Source organism: Pseudophryne corroboree, chromosome 6, assembly GCF_028390025.1.
Source record: "Pseudophryne corroboree isolate aPseCor3 chromosome 6, aPseCor3.hap2, whole genome shotgun sequence".
Taxonomy (NCBI): domain Eukaryota; kingdom Metazoa; phylum Chordata; class Amphibia; order Anura; family Myobatrachidae; genus Pseudophryne; species Pseudophryne corroboree.
Window position 1 is genome coordinate 751,153,347 of NC_086449.1, and position 21,696 is coordinate 751,175,042.

At 44.8% G+C, this 21,696-nt stretch overlaps 1 protein-coding gene across 2 annotated transcripts in view; it reads right to left on the minus strand.

Moving 5' to 3' along the window:
* Window positions 1-410: 410 nt before the first annotated feature.
* MAML1 (mastermind like transcriptional coactivator 1) overlaps window positions 411-21,696 on the minus strand; it is a 126,340-nt gene continuing 105,054 nt past the window's right edge. The window contains exons 2-5 of one of the 2 annotated variants that reach the window (XM_063928541.1): window positions 18,026-19,465; window positions 10,185-10,463; window positions 8,746-8,860; window positions 411-6,202 (exon numbers count right to left, since the gene is read on the minus strand). In XM_063928541.1, the coding sequence (XP_063784611.1) occupies window positions 5,205-6,202; window positions 8,746-8,860; window positions 10,185-10,463; window positions 18,026-19,465 (2,832 nt within the window). In that variant the 3' untranslated portion in view covers window positions 411-5,204. Of the gene's footprint in view, window positions 6,203-8,745; window positions 8,861-10,184; window positions 10,464-18,025; window positions 19,469-21,696 lie in introns of both variants that reach the window. The other variant, XM_063928540.1, reaches the window with a different exon arrangement.

The following is a 21,696-nucleotide window of genomic DNA, read 5'->3' on the forward strand; positions in this document are numbered from 1 at the left end:
CCCACCAAACAGCTCATGTAATCCAGGTCTCCTCACGGAATCACAAGTGAGATAATCAGCTCCACCTGTGGATCTTTTAAAATGTATCAGTGAGTAATGAATACACCGGTGCACCTGCTGGGTGAACTGGAAAACGTGAACGGTGTGGGGTCCTGAGGACAGAGTTTGTGAACCACTGCTCTACTGTATGAAAACCACCACCAAGTGCTTGTTAGACGAGACACGCATTGTCACTGGCGTTTGCTGCAGTGTGGGTTTTCAGCTGTGGTGCGATGTTACCAGCAATGTACATAAAGGCCTCGGAGAAATGTCTTCCAAGTGTCATCAAATTTAAAACTTTGTAAGTTCAACACCTCCCACCTCCTCCCCTTACCACCACACACACAAAAAGTCACAGGACATTGTTGGAATACTCTAGCAAAATACTTTATTTTTTTTATTCTTTTTTTAATGGCAGAACATAAGTGGATTCTCTCTCTTCAGTAAGCCATATCTGTGGTACAAGAATAAACTATTGTTTTAACACATTTCAAAAGACTTTTAAAAAAAAAAAAGAAAAGAAAAAAAATAGGCCAATGTTCAGAAAATCATCTCCATTTACAAGCGAGGGGAGAGACATAAAAAAAAAAAAAAAAAAAAAGTTACATACATCCCCCCCTCACTACACACACAGAAAAATATTTATAAAGAATTACAGTTTATTTTTAAAATCTATTAAAGTAAAAAATATACAGACAGGATCTAAAATTTTATATCTTTATATAAAACTGTAAACATTTATTTACAGAGGAAGTGTATTCAGAGAATAAACAAAGTATGCGCATCTAGTCAGCCACTAGGGGGCAGTTAATACTTGCTTACCAATGGGTGGGCATTTAATATCAGAATCAGCTAATATCGACAGACCCTGCCAACACTGGTACAGTTTTAATGCTCCTCAGTGATAACTATTCCCTACCCCTGGCCTGCTTTACCACTAATCCTCTCTAGAACAATGTTTTATTGCTAAATGCATTAATGTACTAAATGAGGAATAATAAAAAATAAAAAAGTACTGAAATGAATGGAACTACTGGCAACAAAACGTACAGAAAGAACAGAGTTGGACACACAACGAGAAAAATTCTATGCTTATTTTCAAGAAAATACTTCTGCATTTTGTATGAAAACTTGAGCCTGAATCTTATAGCCACTGACTGGCAGTACCTTACAGGTGCCACTTATCACCGCATGACCCAGCCACTGACTTGTAGTACCTTAAAAAGGTGCCACTTATCTCTGCATGACCCAGACCACTCAGTGCATGATAATGGCTGTAAGAAATCATTGTCACAGCGGCAGCATTACATGTGTGTTCTGGTCACATGGCAGGGTTACTCGCACCCTTCCTTAGTAGCCCACTACAGTGCAGGATTTCATGATATTCTCATAGGAGTATAGGCTAAATGAATGGTTAATGAAACAATGAATGCTAGCAACTGTGATACTGAGTCGTACGTTCCACCTAATCTCACATGTGCATTTAACCACAATACAATAAACTAAACCGTATTCTTGGACATCTATCCTAAAACTGCTTCTCCTAACCAAGGCTGGTTTAAAAGTAGGGATACTCCGACCAAATAAAAACTGCACAAAAAAAAAAATGGATTGCCACAAAATGTAAAAAAGCAAAAACAAAAAAAAAAAACCCAGAGAGAAGTATAAAATAGGTGATTACTTTTCAGGACTCCGTATTTTGGAGACCTAACACCACAAGACCATCGCAGTCAAACTACTTCATGGCAATATAGTTCATTTTAAGTCCGATCTTTTCCTTTAAAAGTGTACCTGTTATGCACAGAGATAGTCTGATCTGGAATGGCCTGGACCACAGACAATAGATTTAATTGGAACAGTTTATAGCCAATGGATAGGCGGCATTTGCATGAATGATGGTTCAGCCAACAAATTAGCTGCCTCCAGATTTGACTATCACAAGTCATATTGTTCAGCACAAAACCCTACTGATGGAGAAAAAAACTAAAAAGGTGTAAAAACAAAAACCATAAACAAAAACCCCCAGCATGAAACACCATATGCACCTTGAGCCATCTTTTTTTTTTTTTTTTTTTTTTTTACTTTTTACAAATGTGCTATCTGGCTTATGGATGGACCAAGTCTCTATGAACGTGAACGCCCAGTTTACGCATCCTGCACCAGTTTGTGTAGTTTATTTGGAGGGGGGGGATGAAAACTTGCCAAAGGGCCAGCTATGCCCACCTTAGGGGATAATAACAAACACTAATACAAATATTTTGTATGGATTTCTGAAAAAGGTAATTGAAACCTTAAAAGGTACGTAAAGAAATAAAGCAGAGTGTGGAAGCTGGGATGAAGCTGTCCTCCCAAGTATATCAAAGCGGCAAAGTCCCGCCAGGAGCTAGTGGGGAGTGCAAAAAGTCTTTAGAAACAGCTTATGCTACTTAGCTAAGCTTGTGTTATATAGAATACTACCTTCTGTTAGGTAAAACTATTTTTTTAGTCCATCAAGAAATCAGCTGCAGGACCACAATATATACAGAAGTGGCCCTTCGCATTACACCTCCACTCAGTATGCAGTGGGATTTCCCAGATTACATGACGTTGCAATGACAAATCGGGAGACTTTGTGGCACCTGTTCAGTCGCTATAAAACAGTCCAACAATTCACACTAGGCAGCTGCAACATGAATATTGCCCATCCACACCTGGTCAGGCCGAATGCCGATCAACTCAATATATCAGCGTGGGTCATCTCCCAATTCAATGTTCTGTCCGCCAGATCAAATCCCATTCAAAAGGAATATACTTGGGTCATAATCATACAGTACTACAATTTTGGGGGCCCCCAAATTTTACAATATCGGTCCAATATGGGCCAAACATTAGCTGACCAGACCCGAGTGTGTGTAGCCAGCTTCACACTCAATGCCTGCGGAAAGTATACTCGTTGCTTACACACAACTGAGGCGGAACATTCTGCGACCGGACAAGCATTCATGACCAAACACCTAACAAGGTTACTGGGGCATAAGATCATACCTCAGTGGCGTCCGTTCCATTCATTGGCTGCATTTTACAATATATTTAGCTCCTCTCAGTGTGTAAATGATCTTTGATACTTTAAAACTAGGATACTATGACGGTGGATACTATTTTGTGTACTTTTGAGTACGGATAATGAAAACCCCTTTATTGTGTTGAGAGCTTAAGACCAGTTATTTTGCCTTTACTCTTCTGGTTAGAAAGGACAGTGTATACACAGTGAGAAGGAACCACATACATCACAAGTCCATTGGACAATGTTAACACTTTGAAATTCATAATAATGGCATTTTGAAGAATAGAGACAAAACCTAGTCCAACTAACATTCCAACGAAAGTACTGATATAGTTGCTGGTAAAGGCACAACGGTGATTAACCCTGGACTTGCTGGAATGTAAGCAAAACAGATAAAAATCTAAAACAGAAAAAAAAAAAAAAAAACTAGCATACATCTAAAGGTCATTTTTACACTTGCTTCCTAGTATTGTCTCTCTATCAGCACATTGTGTTGTGGTGGGTGGGGTGTGGGGGGACAACCGACACAACTTGCAGACACCATTTCCGTCAGGCATTTCTCAAATGCTGTTTCACAATGTAAAAGGTGCAACAGAAAACAAGGAAAGAAAAGAAATACAATATATAAATGCTAATTTTAGGCCAGGTTAAAGCCTGGTGGCGAGTTAGACGTGAAAGAAGTGGGTTTTCCTTGACCAGAAACGAAGGATTAGTGTCAAAGGCGACAAAAGTGCCAAACTGAAGGCCGAAATCCCCTCACCCAATCGGGGTGATGCCCCCCTCCTAGACTTAATGGTGCGAAAACCCCAGCAAATCTCAGATACAGTTACTCATACTTCTCTCTACTGTGCACTTTAAAAACAGTAATAGAAAATATATTTCCCAATTAAATTAATAAAGAGTGGCGGGCCATCACCTGCATTACAGTCCCACTCACGCCACATGCAGCACAATGTGCAAGAACATGAAACAGATCACGTCTGGTGGAACAGGTTACACTAGATGTGGCTATTTCACAATGATCTACACTGGACACTGGGAAATTCAGTCTTTGCATAGTTTTTATGTATCTTCAACTCAGCATAATCCTAGATTTAAGGGTTTATGAAAAGGAAAGGGTCTTATGTACCCCAATTTGTTAAAGAATACACTTGGATAGTGATAGGATAAATTCATCACAGTCTATTCAACCTAGCAGTGAATATAAAGGAGATAAAACATTACCTGCCACTGACCAAGAGGATAGCAATGGCCACAAAGCTAGGTCTAGTCATGGTTTCTATGAAAGTGATGGTGTCAGGCACAAGAATAATAAGTGGACTGTTCATCCAACACTGGCAGTAGCTAAACAAAAAGTACACACCACGTTTTAAACAGGTAGTAATAATATAAAAAAAAATGTAAAGAGAAGAAGAGGAGGTGGGTGCTAGTCAGGAATTTCTCTCCAGCTTGATCAATTGCCAGTAATTATCTTGGCAAAGATGTGACAAAAGTAGAAGTCGTAGAAAAAAAAAAAACCTGGCAAAAACAAATTGAAAAAACGTTTGGCAATACTGCTGTTTGTCAACTGCATCTGCCATGAGGTTCTGCAACAGCTGGAGCGCATTGATTGCACGGCTGTTGTGCCGATTTCACAGTGGGGTGAGAAGAACAAGTGATGGGTTGGTGTGTTGACTTGGCACCAACCAGGGGTAAATACAAATGATGCAGCTTAAATGACAGCTTACAAATGTAGGACAAATCAGAATGGTAGCTTTTAATTGGTTCTCTGCTTCTGGGGGACCCATCGCTCCAAACAGTGCTTATATATATATATTAAAAAAATAAAAATAAGGCATTTGTAGAGATAGGAAAAGGGGCCCCGCCATCAACAATGACAGAGACAGGCAGTGGTGAGCAGAAAGACCGAAACATGCGCCAGGCATTAGCGATCCACAGGGGATAGGGAAGAAGCAGCAGGCCGTATTATGTTCAGGCCTCAGTGATAATAGTATCTCAATGGCACAGGTTTTTGGTCCAATTGTACTTTACACATATATATATATATATATATATATATATATATATATATATTCATAAAACCATTATAAAAATAAAATAAAACAAGAGAAACAACAAGCTATCAATGGTTCCCCAACAGCTCATCCAAGTCATTCATCCACTCTTCCGAAGTCCTGTTTTTGAGTAAGGAGTCCAACAAGTCGGCATCCCCTGACAAGTTCTGCAACCCGCTATTACCAGACTGTCCGCCATAAACAAAGGGCAGGTCCTGGCTTGTTGACCTCACCTGGTAGTTTTGATTACAGTGAAGACCTGCTCGGTTAGCCATTTGCGGACCTGGGTTCTGGCTGAATGCGGTCAAGTCTGGCACTGCTTGGTTCATTACCGGTAGGACCTGCTGATTAGGTGCTGGCTGTTGACTAGCAGGATTTGTCCTTTGTTGGGAGGCCAAATTTGGCATCATCTGACCAGGGACAGAACTGTTTAGTGAAGTCATAGATCGACCAGCCCCTAGACCAACTTGTGGCATGCCCTGGGCAAATTGCTGACTCGACATTTTATGGTGGTTTTGTTGAAGATGAAAATTGGCATTAGCAGTATTGAATGCGCCCAAGCCATTATTTCCTTGGGCCTGACTGTTCATGTTTTGCATGCCTTGATGCTGCCATCCCGGGTTTTGTGATGCCATGGCAGCAGGCATTCTCGTCATTTGGGCCTTAGCGAGAGCAGGATTTAGCCCTCCTTTATTGTGCTGCACTGCCAAGGCAGGATTTGCCATGGGATTTGGTCCATAACCAGCAGGGAGAGGGTTCCCTTGACTCAGATTTGGCAGCCTCTGTATCTGAGGCTGTCCATTGGGTATACTACCCTGTGCTGCATGATTTGGAACCATCTGTGGGAGACCTGACCCCATGCTGTACATTCCCCCACGCTGCACCGTCTGCATGTTGGGGTACTGGGAGACAGCACGTTCCTGAGAAGTTGAAACGGATGACAAGGTTGGCACAGACGTATGCCCTCCTCCCATCTGAAGCAATGCCTGCGACTGGGAAAACATGCGCGGACTTCCAGAAGTTGGGTGGTTCATGTTGTTTACACCACTCATAACTGAAGATGATCCTGAAAGACAAGTTAAAAATCATCATAGTATAAAGTAGGTTATGGTTCTGAAAGACACTCAATAGAGACACTGCACTGTACATCTATAACCCCGCTATACACTGTACATCTATAACCCCGCTATGCACTGTACATCTATAACACCGCTATGCACTGTACATCTATAACCCCGCTATACACTGTACATCTATAACCCCGCTATACACTGTACAACTATAACCCCCGCTATACACTGTACAACTATAACCCCGCTATGCACTGTACAACTATAACCCCCGCTATGCACTGTAACCCCGCTATACACTGTACTATAACCCCGCTATACACTGTACAACTATAACCCCGCTATACACTGTACAACTATAACCCCGCAATGCACTGTACATCTATAACCCAGCTATGCACTGTACAACTATAACCCCCGCTATACACTGTACATCTATAACCCCGCTATACACTGTACAACTAACCCCCGCTATGCACTGTACAACTATAACCCCCGCTATACACTGTACAACTATAACCCCCGCTATACACTGTACATCTATAATCCCCGCTATACACTGTACATCTATAACCCCGCAATACACTGTACAACTATAACCCCCGCTATGCACTGTACAACTATAAGCCTGCTATGCACTGTACAACTATAACCCCCGCTATACACTGTACAACTATAACCCCCGCTATGCACTGTACAACTATAACCCCCGCTATGCACTGTACATCTATAACCCCCGCTATGCACTGTACATCTATAACCCCCGCTATACACTGTACATCTATAACCCTGCTATACACTGTACAACTATAACCCCGCTATACACTGTACATCTATAACCCCGCTATACACTGTACAACTATAACCCCGCTATACACTGTACAACTATAACCCCGCTATGCACTGTACAACTATAACCCCCGCTATGCACTGTACATCTATAACCCCCGCTATATACTGTACAACTATAACCCCCGTAATACACTGTACATCTATAACCCTGCTATACACTGTACAACTATAACCCCGCTATACACTGTACATCTATAACCCCCGCTATACACTGTACAACTATAACCCTGCTATATACTGTACATCTATAACCCCCGCTATACACTGTACAACTATAACCCCGCTATACACTGTACAACTATAACCCCGCTATGCACTGTACAACTATAACCCCCGCTATGCACTGTACATCTATAACCCCCGCTATATACTGTACATCTATAACCCCCGCTATGCACTGTACATCTATAACCCCTGCTATATACTGTACATCTATAACCCCCGCTATGCACTGTACATCTATAACCCCTGCTATATACTGTACATCTATAACCCCCGCTATATACTGCACATCTATAACCCCCGCTATATACTGCACATCTATAACCCCCGCTATACACTGTACAACTATAACCCCCGCTATACACTGTACATCTATAACCCTGCTATACACTGTACATCTATAACCCCGCTATGCACTGTACAACTATAACCCCTGCTATACACTGTACATCTATAACCCCGCTAAGCCCTGTACATCAGTAAGTGGTGGGTAACCCTCCTAGTGTAGCGCACAATGCTAAATCAGGGGTACAGCACAACAGCTGGCTGTACACAAAAGGCTTGCTAAGAGAATATAAATGAACCAATGGCTAACAACCTAGGCAGATTTGGGTTTGTCAACTACAACTGAAGGCCAAGAAAAAATAAAATGAAAGTTAAGAGCAAGCACCTGGGTTCCAAAAAAAAAATCCTAAAATCAGAATATAGTATATGTATATCGTATAAGGCATAAGTACAGCAGGTACAGAGGAAGACACTATAGGAGAGCAATGGGGGAAAGCCAGACAGCTGTGTGAGAGACTAATACCCCTTTCAGACCGCCAAGCATGTAACCCGGGTTATTGCACGAGTGAGTGCGCAGTAACCCAGGTTGCTGTGCGATCTGAAAGGGGCCAGGGGAAATATCCTGGGTCGAGTGACCCGGTATTTCAACCCATGTATCGACCAGGGTTGAATACGGCTTCAACCCGTCGCTGTATGGTGTGAATGGGATTTCTGGGTCGATGCGACCAGTTTCCCGTTCACACTGTATGGACGAGCAGCACTTTGGAGAGCATCTGATCTCTAAGTGCCGCCTCCGCGGGAGTCACTGCTGTTGTCACCAACGCGGCAATATGCTGGGCTGGGGACGCCTGTGTGAAAGGGGCATCAGCAGGTCACACCGGGAAGCACCCGGTTATGGCTCCTGGGTGCAACTTGTTCTATGCGGTCTGAAAGGGGTAGTAGTTCGTAAGGAGGAGATGCCCAGGGCCACTGCAAGAGAGGCGCTAGAGGGGAAAGCCGTGGCATTCTGGAGGGCTTGGACATGCCCGCTCTAAATGCAGTTGGTCATACTGTGCGCACTGCCACGTTGTTCCACCTTATAGTTGACCTAACCCCTGCCAGGTCAGGGCAATTTGTACCTGCCTCCCTCCCCCTTAGATTTATATCAGAGGAAGACCAGAAACATATGCTGTAACCTCACCAGGAAATGGGCCGACTGCCTGCTGTGTGTAGGCGTTCTGTGGCTGGTCCTGGTACTGCGGCGGCGGTCGAGTCAGATGACGCTGAAGTTGCTCCTGCTGATGCCGCTGCTTCTCCTGTTACAGAAATACAAACTTAAGTTTACAAAGTAAAACAAATCCGGAATTGCTCCTCAACAGACCGGTGGTGTATTAAAGTAAGTTCTCTCGTGACTCAAAGGAACAAATCAAATAAACCAACATTCTGGTGAACAAAGGTATGCCTGGAAAGACACAGGCGAGGGGATTTACCTTCATTATAAATACCACTCTGAAGTTAATGTATATTCTTATCACAATAATACACACAGTCACATTGTTCATTCCTTGTGATCTTTAACAAAATCAGTTTATCGTCTTAAAACCCAGACACAGAAAATAGATGGTAACCTTGGCCGGACAAAGGATTTTACGGCTATTGGCCCTCATAAAGCTTCTTCGGAAGATGTGACAAGGCCCAATATTCCAGACAAGCTAAATAATATCACCAGGGCTCAGAGGCTTTATCATCAGCACAGTACAAGCAACATTAATGGTAACCCTGATTGCTCTAGCGAGAGGAAGAATAAGTTTCTCTTATTACAGTTTATTCATTTTTTTTTAAACTAATTTAAGGAGCAGAATTACTTTTCACTTGCTCTCAATAGCCTGCCATGTGTCACTATAGACCTCTACAAATTGATACAGAAAAATAAATTCCAAGGAATAGACCTATAGAAATATATAGTCTTCACGCTAGGCTGTTTTAGAAGGGCGCTGCACTCTGCCCGATTTTTAAATGCAAAAATGCGCCCTGCCCTTTTACCGGAGGCTAAAACAGCCTGCCCCATGCCATGCTGCAGCCGCGTGGATAGATGCTGTGCACATGAGCACCGCATCTATTCACATTAAGGCATGCCCCTCCCAAGATGTGACACTGAGGGGGCTGCACCATCCCAAACATTTATGGTGTAGCCTGGTAATGGGATGTGAGAGACCTCACTGAGGGTTGGCCGAAGTCGTCATTAATAGTGCTGTCAGACTAAGGAGAAGACAATACTGTATACTAAGGCAGAGAAGCTGCAGAAACTACCCTGACTCTGCAGAGCCTCCGCACAGGACTGCATGCAATAACACTATGCACAATTAGCCAAAATACACTGTAGGGTTACAGTGCCCTCATTGGCATTTTACACCAATACATGTATTGCATGGCCTCCTGCAAATCTGACACCATATATTGCCTTCCCTTTATCCCCGTTCTGTTATTTTAGCCTTGCCCTTGTAGCGGAAGGCAGATAGTTGCTGATGTAAAGGACCCCAGCCAATGGGTCCATACTCATGAGCTAAACTACTGCGTCCATGACTGCAGTACATTAATGTGTATCACATATCTGCAGGACATCAATAGCATGAGGTGTACCTGTTCGGCAAGGAGCTGCTGCTGTTGCTGCTGTCGCCCCAAGAGATATTGCTGTTTCTGCTGCTCTAGAAGCAGCTGCTTCTGTTCTCTCTGTTTCTGTTGTTCCAGGAGCAGCTGCTGCTGTTGTTGCTGCTTCATTACCGCTTGCTGCTGGCTGTTCAGGTACGCTGCATTACCGTGATTACCTGCCATGGAGACAGTTGGGGGCTGCGATACCACTCCGGGTCCTCCCACAGACACAGGAACCCGAGATGGAACATTGGGCTGTGGATTCTGGTCCTGTGGAATTGAGTGAAAGGAAAACATAGGTATACGTATAATAACCACAATGCGCCTTTAGTAGGCTGACACAGTTACGGTGCGTTTAGTCAGAATTTTTACAAGTGTGTTTAAATAAGGTCTGAGCAACCAGAGTGTTATTGTTTCAGCTGTGGCTGCTCTGTGTGCCTAGTTTTTTTTTTTTTTAAATGTTAGGAGGACAGAGCAGCAGGTAGCCAATCAAATTGCTGCACTGATCGGAGTGGAATGTGGGAGGCAGTGACAACTCGTGCGATTGTGTTGCGAATAAAAAAGGGCTGCGTGTGACAGGGGCAGAGTCACAAAGGGTGGAAGTGATTGGAGTTACATGTGAAACCGCAGATGGAGTTACATAGTGGAGGGAACACAGTCAGCCAACGGCGGAGTGGTTATGCAAGGTTCTGATAGATTATGGGGGGTATTCAATTGAAGTTGGAACTGGCTTCTTGTCGGAAAAATGTCAGTTTGACTTTTTTAGGTCGGAAACTGTTCAATCGGGCTGCTGTTTTTATGACAGGTCAGCAATTACGACTTGTCGGAAAACACGTGGATTGGCAGATTAGCCGCGGATCCACGTGTTTTGTCGGATTCAGCAGCCAAATCAGAGATGTTTTGGCCCCGTTTCCGACAATGTCAAAAAAGTCGGATTGGCATTGTCGGGAACGGGCAAATCCTTTTCGTTGGAGAGGATCAGACGAGCATTGAATAACACCCCCCCTCTGTCACCAGGAACAGACCCCTCCCAATTTTCACAAGCAAATTTTATATTATGTTATGAAATGAACAGATTCCTTCTGGTAGTTTTCAGAAACAGGCTTCTTCTATGGATAATGGAGTGCTTTTGCCCAAACTTCACAAATTCATTTTTATGCTGCAAAGGGCATCAGCCTCAGAAAGCATCAAACATGTAATGTTCACTTTTTCCCCCCAATTAAAATTATAATAAGAATTTACTTACCGATAATTCTATTTCTCGGAGTCCGTAGTGGATGCTGGGGTTCCTGAAAGGACCATGGGGAATAGCGGCTCCGCAGGAGACAGGGCACAAAAAAGTAAAGCTTTACTAGGTCAGGTGGTGTGCACTGGCTCCTCCCCCTATGACCCTCCTCCAGACTCCAGTTAGGTACTGTGCCCGGACGAGCATACACAATAAGGGAGGCATTTTGAATCCCGGGTAAGACTCATACCAGCCACACCAATCACACCGTACAACTTGTGATCTAAACCCAGTTAACAGTATGACAACAGAAAGGGCCTCTTAAAGATGGCTCCTTAACAATAACCCGAATTAGTTAACAATAACTATGTACAAGTATTGCAGATAATCCGCACTTGGGATGGGCGCCCAGCATCCACTACGGACTCCGAGAAATAGAATTATCGGTAAGTAAATTCTTATTTTCTCTATCGTCCTAAGTGGATGCTGGGGTTCCTGAAAGGACCATGGGGATTATACCAAAGCTCCCAAACGGGCGGGAGAGTGCGGATGACTCTGCAGCACCGAATGAGAGAACTCCAGGTCCTCCTTTGCCAGGGTATCAAATTTGTAAAATTTTACAAACGTGTTCTCCCCCGACCACGTAGCTGCTCGGCAGAGTTGTAATGCCGAGACCCCTCGGGCAGCCGCCCAAGATGAGCCCACCTTCCTTGTGGAGTGGGCTTTTACAGTTTTAGGCTGTGGCAGGCCTGCCACAGAATGTGCAAGTTGAATTGTGTTACAAATCCAACGAGCAATCGACTGCTTAGAAGCAGGTGCGCCCAACTTGTTGGGTGCATACAATATAAACAGCGAGTCAGATTTTCTGACTCCAGCCGTCCTTGAAATGTATATTTTTAAGGCTCTGACAACGTCCAACAACTTGGAGTCCTCCAAGTCGCTAGTGGCCGCAGGTACCACAATAGGTTGGTTCAGATGAAATGCTGATACCACTTTAGGGAGAAAATGCGGACGAGTCCGCAGTTCTGCCCTATCCGAATGGAAGATTAGATAAGGACTTTTATAAGATAAAGCCGCCAATTCAGATACTCTCCTGGCAGAGGCCAGGGCTAGTAACATAGTCACTTTCAATGTGAGATATTTCAAATCCACCTTTTTCAATGGTTCAAACCAATGGGATTTGAGGAAATCTAAAACTACATTTAGATCCCACGGTGCCACCGGAGGCACCACAGGAGGCTGTATATGCAGTACTCCCTTGACAAAAGTCTGGACCTCAGGGACAGAGGCCAATTCTTTTTGGAAGAATATTGACAGGGCCGAAATTTGAACCTTAATGGATCCCAATTTGAGACCCATAGATAATCCTGATTGCAGGAAATGTAGGAAACGACCCAGTTGGAATTCCTCCGTCGGAACACTCCGATCCTCGCACCACGCTACATATTTTCGCCAAATGCGGTGATAATGTTTCACGGTGACTTCCTTCCGTGCCTTAATCAAGGTAGGAATGACTTCTTCTGGAATGCCTTTCCCTTTTAGGATCTGGCGTTCAACCGCCATGCCGTCAAACGCAGCCGCGGTAAGTCTTGAAAAAGACAGGGACCCTGCTGTAGCAGGTCCCTTCTCAGAGGTAGAGGCCACGGTTCGTCCGTGAGCATCTCTTGAAGTTCCGGATACCAAGTCCTTCTCGGCCAATCCGGAACCACTAGTATTGTTCTTACTCTTCTTTGCCGTATGATCTTCAATACCTTTGGTATGAGCGGCAGAGGAGGAAACACATACACTGACTGGTACACCCAAAGAGTTACCAGTGCGTCCACAGCTATTGCCTGTGGATCTCTTGACCTGGCGCAATATTTGTCCAGTTTCTTGTTGAGGCGAGACGCCATCATGTCTACAATTGGTCTTTCCCAACAGTCTATTAACATGTTGAAGACTTCTGGATGTAGACCCCACTCTCCCGGATGAAGATCGTGTCTGCTGAGGAAGTCTGCTTCCCAGTTGTCCACGCCCGGGATGAACACTGCTGACAGTGCTATCACGTGATTCTCCGCCGAGCGAAGAATCTTGGCAGCTTCTGCCATTGCACTCCTGCTTCTTGTGCCGCCCTGCCTGTTTACATGGGCGACCGCCGTGATGTTGTCCGACTGAATCAACACCGGCTTTCCTTGCAGGAGAAGTTCCGCCTGGCTTAGAGCATTGTAGATTGCTCTTAGTTCCAGAATGTTTATGTGAAGAGACTTTTCCAGACTCGTCCATACTCCCTGGAAGTTTCTTCCTTGTGTGACTGCTCCCCAGCCTCTCAGGCTGGCGTCCGTGGTCACCAGGATCCAATCCTGAATGCCGAATCTGCGGCCTTCTAATAGGTGAGCCTTCTGCAACCACCACAGAAGTGACACCCTTGTCTTTGGTGACAGGGTTATTCGCAGGTGCATCTGCAGATGCGACCCTGACCATTTGTCCAACAGATCCCTTCGGAATATTCTTGCATGGAATCTGCCGAATGGAATTGCTTCGTAAGAAGCCACCATTTTTCCCAGGACTCTTGTGCATTGATGTACTGACACCTTTCCTGGTTTTAGGAGGTTCCTGACCAGATCGGATAACTCCTTGGCTTTTTCCTCTGGAAGGAAAACCTTTTTCTGAACCGTGTCCAGAATCATTCCTAGGAACAGCAGACGAGTTGTCGGGATTAAATGGGATTTTGGAATATTCAGAATCCACCCGTGTTGTCTTAGCACCTCTTGAGATAGTGCTAAAGCTGTCTCCAGCTGTTCTCTGGACCTTGCCCTTATTAGGAGATCGTCCAAGTATGGGATAACTAATACGCCTTTTCTTCGAAGAAGAATCATCATCTCGGCCATTACCTTGGTAAAGACCCGAGGCGCCGTGGACAATCCGAACGGCAGCGTCTGAAACTGATAGTGACAGTTTTGAACAATGAACCTGAGGTACCCCTGGTGTGCGGGGTAAATCGGAACGTGTAGATACGCATCCTTGATGTCCAAGGATACCATAAAGTCCCCTTCTTCCAGGTTCGCTATCACTGCTCTGAGTGACTCCATCTTGAACTTGAACTTTTTTATGTAGAGGTTCAAGGACTTCAGATTTAGAATAGGCCTTACCGAGCCATCCGGCTTCGGTACCACAAATAGAGTGGAATAATACCCCTTTCCTTGTTGTAATAGGGGTACTTTGACTATCACCTGCTGAGCGTACAGCTTGTGAATGGCTTCCAACACCCTCTCCCTTTCGGAAGAGACGGTTGGTAAGGCAGACTTCAGGAAACGATGAGGAGGATCCGTCTCTAATTCCAACCTGTACCCCTGAGATATTATCTGCAGGATCCAGGGGTCTACCTGCGAGTGAGCCCACTGCGCGCTGTAATTTTTGAGACGGCCCCCCACTGTCCCCGAGTCCGCTTGAGAGGCCCCAGCGTCATGCTGAGGTTTTTGCAGGAGCCGGGGAGGGCTTCTGTTCCTGGGAAGGAGCTGCCTGTTGGTGTCTCTTCCCTCTTCCTCTGCCTCGTGGCAGGTACGACAAGCCCTTTGCTCTCTTATTTTTGTAGGAGCGAAAAGGCTGCGGTTGAAAGGTCGGTGCCTTTCTCTGTTGGGGAGTGACTTGAGGTAAAAAAGTGGATTTCCCGGCAGTAGCCGTGGCCACCAAGTCTGATAGACCAACTCCAAATAACTCCTCCCCTTTATACGGTAAAACCTCCATGTGACGTTTTGAATCCGCATCGCCTGTCCACTGTCGTGTCCATAAGGCTCTTCTGGCTGAAATGGACATAGCACTCACCCGAGATGCCAGTGTGCAAATATCCCTCTGTGCATCACGCATATAGATAAATGCATCCTTTATTTGTTCTAACGACAGTAAAACATTGTCCCTATCTAGGGTATCAATATTTTCAATCAGGGATTCTGACCAAACTACTCCAGCACTGCACATCCAGGCAGTTGCTATAGCTGGTCGTAGTATAACACCTGCATGTGTGTATATATTCTTTTGAATAACTTCCATCTTTCTATCTGATGGATCCTTAAGTGCGGCCGTCTCAGGAGAGGGTAACGCCACTTGTTTGGATAAGCGTGTGAGCGCCTTGTCCACCTTAGGGGGTGTTTCCCAGCGCGCCCTAACCTCTGGCGGGAAGGGGTATAATGCCAATAACTTTTTTGAAATTATCAACTTTTTATCAGGAGCAACCCACGCTTCATCACACACGTCATTTAATTCTTCTGATTCAGGAAAAACTGTTTGTAGTTTTTTCACACCATACATAATACCCTGTTTTACGGTATCTGTAGTATCAGCTAAATGTAACGTCTCCTTCATTGCCAAAATCATATAACGTGTGGCCCTACTGGAAAATACGTTTGAATTTCTACCGTCGTCACTGGAATCAGTGCCCGTGTCTGGGTCTGTGTCGACCGACTGAGGCAAAGGGCGTTTTACAGCCCCTGACGGTGTTTGAGGCGCCTGGACAGGCATTAATTGATTGTCCGGCCGCCTCATGTCCTCAACTGACTGTTTAAGGGAAGATAAACCATCACGTAATTCCACAAATAAAGGCATCCATTCTGGTGTCGACCCCCTGGGGGGTGACATCTGCATATTTGGCAATTGCTCCGCCTCCACACCAATATCGTCCTCATACATGTCGACACCACGTACCGACACACACCGCAAACTCACAGGGAATGCTCTAATGAAGACAGGACCCACTAGCCCTTTTGGGGAGACAGAGGGAGAGTCTGCCAGCACACACCACAAAGCGCTATATATACAAGGGATATCCTTATATTAAGTGCTCCCTTATAGCTGCTTTAATATATATATATATAGCCATTAATGTGCCCCCCCTCTCTGTTTTACCCTGTTTCTGTAGTGCAGTGCAGGGGAGAGACCTGGGAGCCGTTCTGACCAGCGGAGCTGTGACAGAAAATGGCGCCGTGTGCTGAGGAGATAGGCCCCGCCCCTTTTTCGGCGGGTTCTTCTCCCGCTATTTTTCCAGTCAGGCAGGGGTTAAATATCTCCATATAGCCCCTATGGGCTATATGTGAGGTATTTTTAGCCTTGTATAAGGTTTATATTTGCCTCTCAGAGCGCCCCCCCCCAGCGCTCTGCACCCTCAGTGACTGCCCAGTGAAGTGTGCTGAGAGGAAAATGGCGCACAGCTGCAGTGCTGTGCGCTACCTTATGAAGACTGAGGAGTCTTCAGCCGCCGGTTTCCGGACCTCTTCACGCTTCAGCATCTGCAAGGGGGTCGGCGGCGCGGCTCCGGGACCGGACTCCACGGCTGGGCCTGTGTTCGATCCCTCTGGAGCTAATGGTGTCCAGTAGCCAAGCAGCAAATCCACTCTGCATGCAGGTGAGTTTACTACTTTCCCCCTAAGTCCCACGTTGCAGTGATCCTGTTGCCAGCAGGACTCACTGTAAAGAAAAAAAACCTAAACTAAACTTTCTCTAAGCAGCTCTTTAGGAGAGCCACCTAGATTGCACCCTTCTCGTTCGGGCACAAAATCTAACTGGAGTCTGGAGGAGGGTCATAGGGGGAGGAGCCAGTGCACACCACCTGACCTAGTAAAGCTTTACTTTTTTGTGCCCTGTCTCCTGCGGAGCCGCTATTCCCCATGGTCCTTTCAGGAACCCCAGCATCCACTTAGGACGATAGAGAAATTTTAATTTAGGTCTCTGTTAAAAACTTCAGATGGAAAACTTATTCTTACATATACTGGGCAGCTATGTATAAAGACAAATGAACCACACACCATTTCTTCTACTCGTGCTTCCTACCCTTAGCTCCCCTTACAGTGGCTCGCGCAACTTAAGGAAGCCTACACTATACAACTATCTGACAGACTCTCTCTCCAATCTGGCTGGTTGGAATGAAAATCCAGTAATGCATGGGAGCAAATGACAAAATGTCCATTTGCTCCCAAAACACTGGAAAACGGACAATAACGGTCGTTCAGACAAATTGGTTAAATCGTGGCTTTAACCAATTTGCCTGAAGAACAGTTTTTGTCCGCTTTTGCAGTGTATTTGGAGCAAATGGTCGATTTGTCATTTGCTCCCATACATTACCGGAATTTTATTCCAACCAGCCAGATTGGACAGATGGTCTACAAGATAATTGTATAGGGTATGCCCAGTTTACGGTCTTCCATTAGTCTCCCCCTTCCCTTCATACTGTAAGCGCCACAAGCAGGGCCCTCCTCGACTCCTGCTCTCATTTCCTATTTCTCTTACACACCAGCTACACTCTACACATCTTCCTTGGGTTCTGTGCCCGCAGACGCCACTCCATCGTTGTTTTAATTTCTCCCAATGTCATTCCCAGACCCTTATCTGCTCCCACACTAATATGCACAGGATTCAGCTCACAATGAATATTTCCTTTGGACCCTTTACATCAGTGGCTGTGTTGACAATTCCCTTAGGCATTATATTGTACTGTTTTAGCCTGTACGGTGCTGTGGACCATTTGTGGTGCCCTCTAAAATGTTATAATAATAATAATACACTATAACCCTGTTTTTTGCTAATACAAACATGGGGAAAGAATCTAGATAACATACAGAAAAGAGAAACTTCCGCGTACCTGCCCATGCGATACCAAAGGCCTATAAGGAATTCCAGCTTTACGCTTCATCATGAAGATCTGACTCTGCTCCTCTGTCATGGGCGGCAACTGCTGCTGTTGCTGTGGTGGCTGCTGCTGCCTTTGCTGAAGGTATGACATCATTATGTTTTTGCTCTGATTCTGAGCTACCACCCCAGGGCCACAGTCCGCCTCATAATGTGAGAGGGGTAGGGTGTTTCCATAGTCCAGCATAGCATTTGGAGCTGCAGCTTGGTTGGGGTTTAAATTGTTTGTAGGTTTATGACCAATCATGTTTACATGGTTGGGTTGCATGTAGGTGCCTCCACCACGAGGTAAATTCTTGTTCATATTAGGCATCATGAGCTTCTGGCTATTAAACTCTTGTTGGTAAACAGAAGGACTGGTTGGCTTTTCCATACTATATGGGACTCCCAAGGGACTTTGAGAAGACCTCGACTGTGGCCAATTGGTCATCTGATTTGATTGGTGGACCTGTTGAGCCTGTTGCTGGTTGTGCAGCAGCTGGTCCCGCTTTTGTTTAGCTGCAATCTGCTGAAGCTGGTGAGCCGAAGACATCTCTTTGGTAGTTCCAGCACCCTGTCCAGTCATTAACACGTTGGGTAAAGGTCTCTGCACATTTTGAGATTGATTTGAAGGTTGCATTGCTGTCTGGTTAGAAGAGTCTGTCACAGTCTGGGTAGATTGCTGGTACACAGCCTGAGAACCACCTATTACTGGAGATGAGCAGCTAGTAGGCACTGAAGGAGTGCCACCAAAAGGCCCACTCGATGCAGACCTCACTTGCGGTGACCCAAGGGACTCCTGTTCAAATGCTGCAGGAGAAAACTCAGTTTTTATATGAATGTCTTGCGTCAACGAAGTTTGAGTCACTGAGTTTGAAGAATCGTTGTCCTTTTTGTCCTCAAAGTCACCATTTAAAAAAATATCCTTCATGTCTTCATCAGGTACAGATTTGTTGAGCTCCTCTATGAGTTCCTTCCATTCCTGTTCATTCAGGTTAAGGTCGGGCATCAAATTGTTTTGAGACATGGAACCTCCAACTCCAGAAAGCATACAGGGCAAGTCATCAACGGGCTCCTGCTTCATTTCCTTGCCTAAGCAGAGAGAGAAGTCATCAGTGTCTCCGTTACTGTTCAGCTGCAGGTCTGCATCAGGAAGACACTTTTTATTGATACCATCAAGTCCCATCGAATGGCTTCCATTTAACTGTAAAGAATCCCCACTGGGAGGCTTATTGTCCAATTGATGCAAAGGGGAAACTGGAGGCAGTCCATTTGATGACCCAATCACCCCTGTTAGTCCATCATCATGACGGAGCTTCTTGGGCACAGAGAAGAGGTCTCCATATCCATTCGGTTGATCCCCATTCTGAGGGGAAGCTGCGCTGTCCAGCTTTCTTTTAACTGTTTCATGAAGCTGCTGGAAGAAAACAGAAGAATCGCTCAGTATATAGATTCCTGGCACTATTCTTTAAACATAATAAAATAACATGCATGTGTACCAGTGATCCTGCCACTGTAGTAAGACAGAAGCTAGCACTCACAATATAAATCGGCACTGATGTGGTATGTATTACGTGCAACACACACACCTCACAGGTTTCTACTGTAGAAGATTCGTTTAAGAAAGACCTGCTCAATCTAGGGTTTCATTGTTCTCATTCTAGAGGGAGATGTATCAAGTTTTGGAAACTGCTCCGACATTGGAATGAATCCCCGTTAGCCCGGATTGCCCGTACACACTAGGACAACTTTAACGAAGGACGCTAGCGGTATCGTCAGGCTTGATGTGTAGCATATCAAACCTGATAATGTATGCCCGATGTGTATAAACTGAGCAATAGGACATCTGATCCGGCGGATTAGACGTCCTATCAGTGTGTACCCACCTTTAGAAGCTCCACTTTATATCTCTCAAGGACTCGATTCAATTCAGCACAAATTGAATAGCTCTGGGAAGGAACGCCTGGAGCTATTAAATTCAGCATGCTGTTATGTAGGAGAATACTGGTTCTCACGCCATGATGTTCAGCCTCGAGAACTGGCATTCTCGAACACATGAAATGCTTTTTACGCCGCACTAAGGGCAGAAAACAGCATTGTGACAGTAGTTTTGTCAGATTAAGCTTACACCCCAGGAGGGGTGTGAGAAGAAATCCTCTAGTCGGGCATAAGATTGTGCTGAATTGAATAGCTCCGGGAGCTCTTTCCCAGAGCTATTCAATTTGTGCTGAATTGAGCTCTTCAGACTTGAGATACCTTCCCCAAGGTCTCTCATGAGAGCAAACACCACCTTTTGTTATGTGCTTAAATATGAACACTTTGCCTAATTAAAGGTTTATTACAATTAAAACCATTTCTGACAATAAATATAGGAACTCTACAGAAAAGTGACCTCTCATTGGAGATGCTTCCTCTAAGGCTGGGTACACACCAGAGCGATATCGGGATGATTTGCTGTTTCGTACTTACAAATCATCTCCATAATCTACATCATCTAGTGTGTACACACAAGTGCGCACTCCCATGGGTCATATGCAATATCGTCTGGTCGGCCTTGCTGCACAGTCAAACAGACGTTACATGCCTGGCTGTTGAGTAAAATGAAGGACAGATCGAGGTATTGTTCTGTTGTTCATTACATTGTGTAGTGCAAAAAAATGACTGCAATTTCCATAGCTGCACACCAGAGGGCAGTACGAGCAAATTTTTAAATGGAGACTCTAGTCTGCAGCTACACAGAACAGAAGCTCCACTCAAAGCGTCAGCCAAATAAATTCCACTGTGGTTATGGTGACCTTTTCAGATAAATGTGTAGTCCCCGCCTGAGCATTCCAATTTTTATGTACTTATTAAACCAACTTGCTTTCCCTCAACAATAGTTTCCATAGACTTCAGAGAGAAAAAAAGTGTTGATTTTTCTTACACTGATGCAAGAGAGAACAGTATGTAAAACTACCTTCATTAAAAATGCATAAGAAAGGTTGGACATCGCGTAACTATTTGATCGCTAAATAATTCAGGCCCCTTTGGGGCACGACGGGGGGAACAGCAAATAATGAAGAACAAGATGCAGACTTTAAATGGACAAGTGATTTGCAAAGTAGGGTCTAGAGCAGCGACAAGCAATGCTCAAGAGTTGCACTGGGTGGCCCACTAACCTTGAAAAGGGGTGTGGATCATTAGATCGACAGTGTCTAGGTCGACAATGTTTAGGTCGACCACTATAGGTCGACAGGGTTTCTAGGTCGACATGTGCTAGGTCGACAGGTCAAAAGGTCAACATGAGGTGTGTTTTTTTTGGGGGGGTGCCGTTTTCTGTGTACAGTGACCGGGAAGCCGAATTAGTGCACCATGTTCGCTCGCCATGCTTAGGGCAAGGTGCCTCGCTCCGCTACCGCTTGGCACAGATTACCGTTCCAATCGTAGTCCACATAGTTAAGTATGAAAAAGTTCAAAAAAAAGAATTATTTTTTTTGAAAACTCATGTCGACCCTTTGACATGTCGACCTAGAAACCCTGTCGACCTTCCAACCTTGTCGACCTAAACATTATCGACCTAGACAGTGTCGATCTTCAGACCGGATCCCTTGAAAAGGGCCACATGTTAACCTTAATCTCTGCAACCAGTTAAGTCAATTAGCCAGA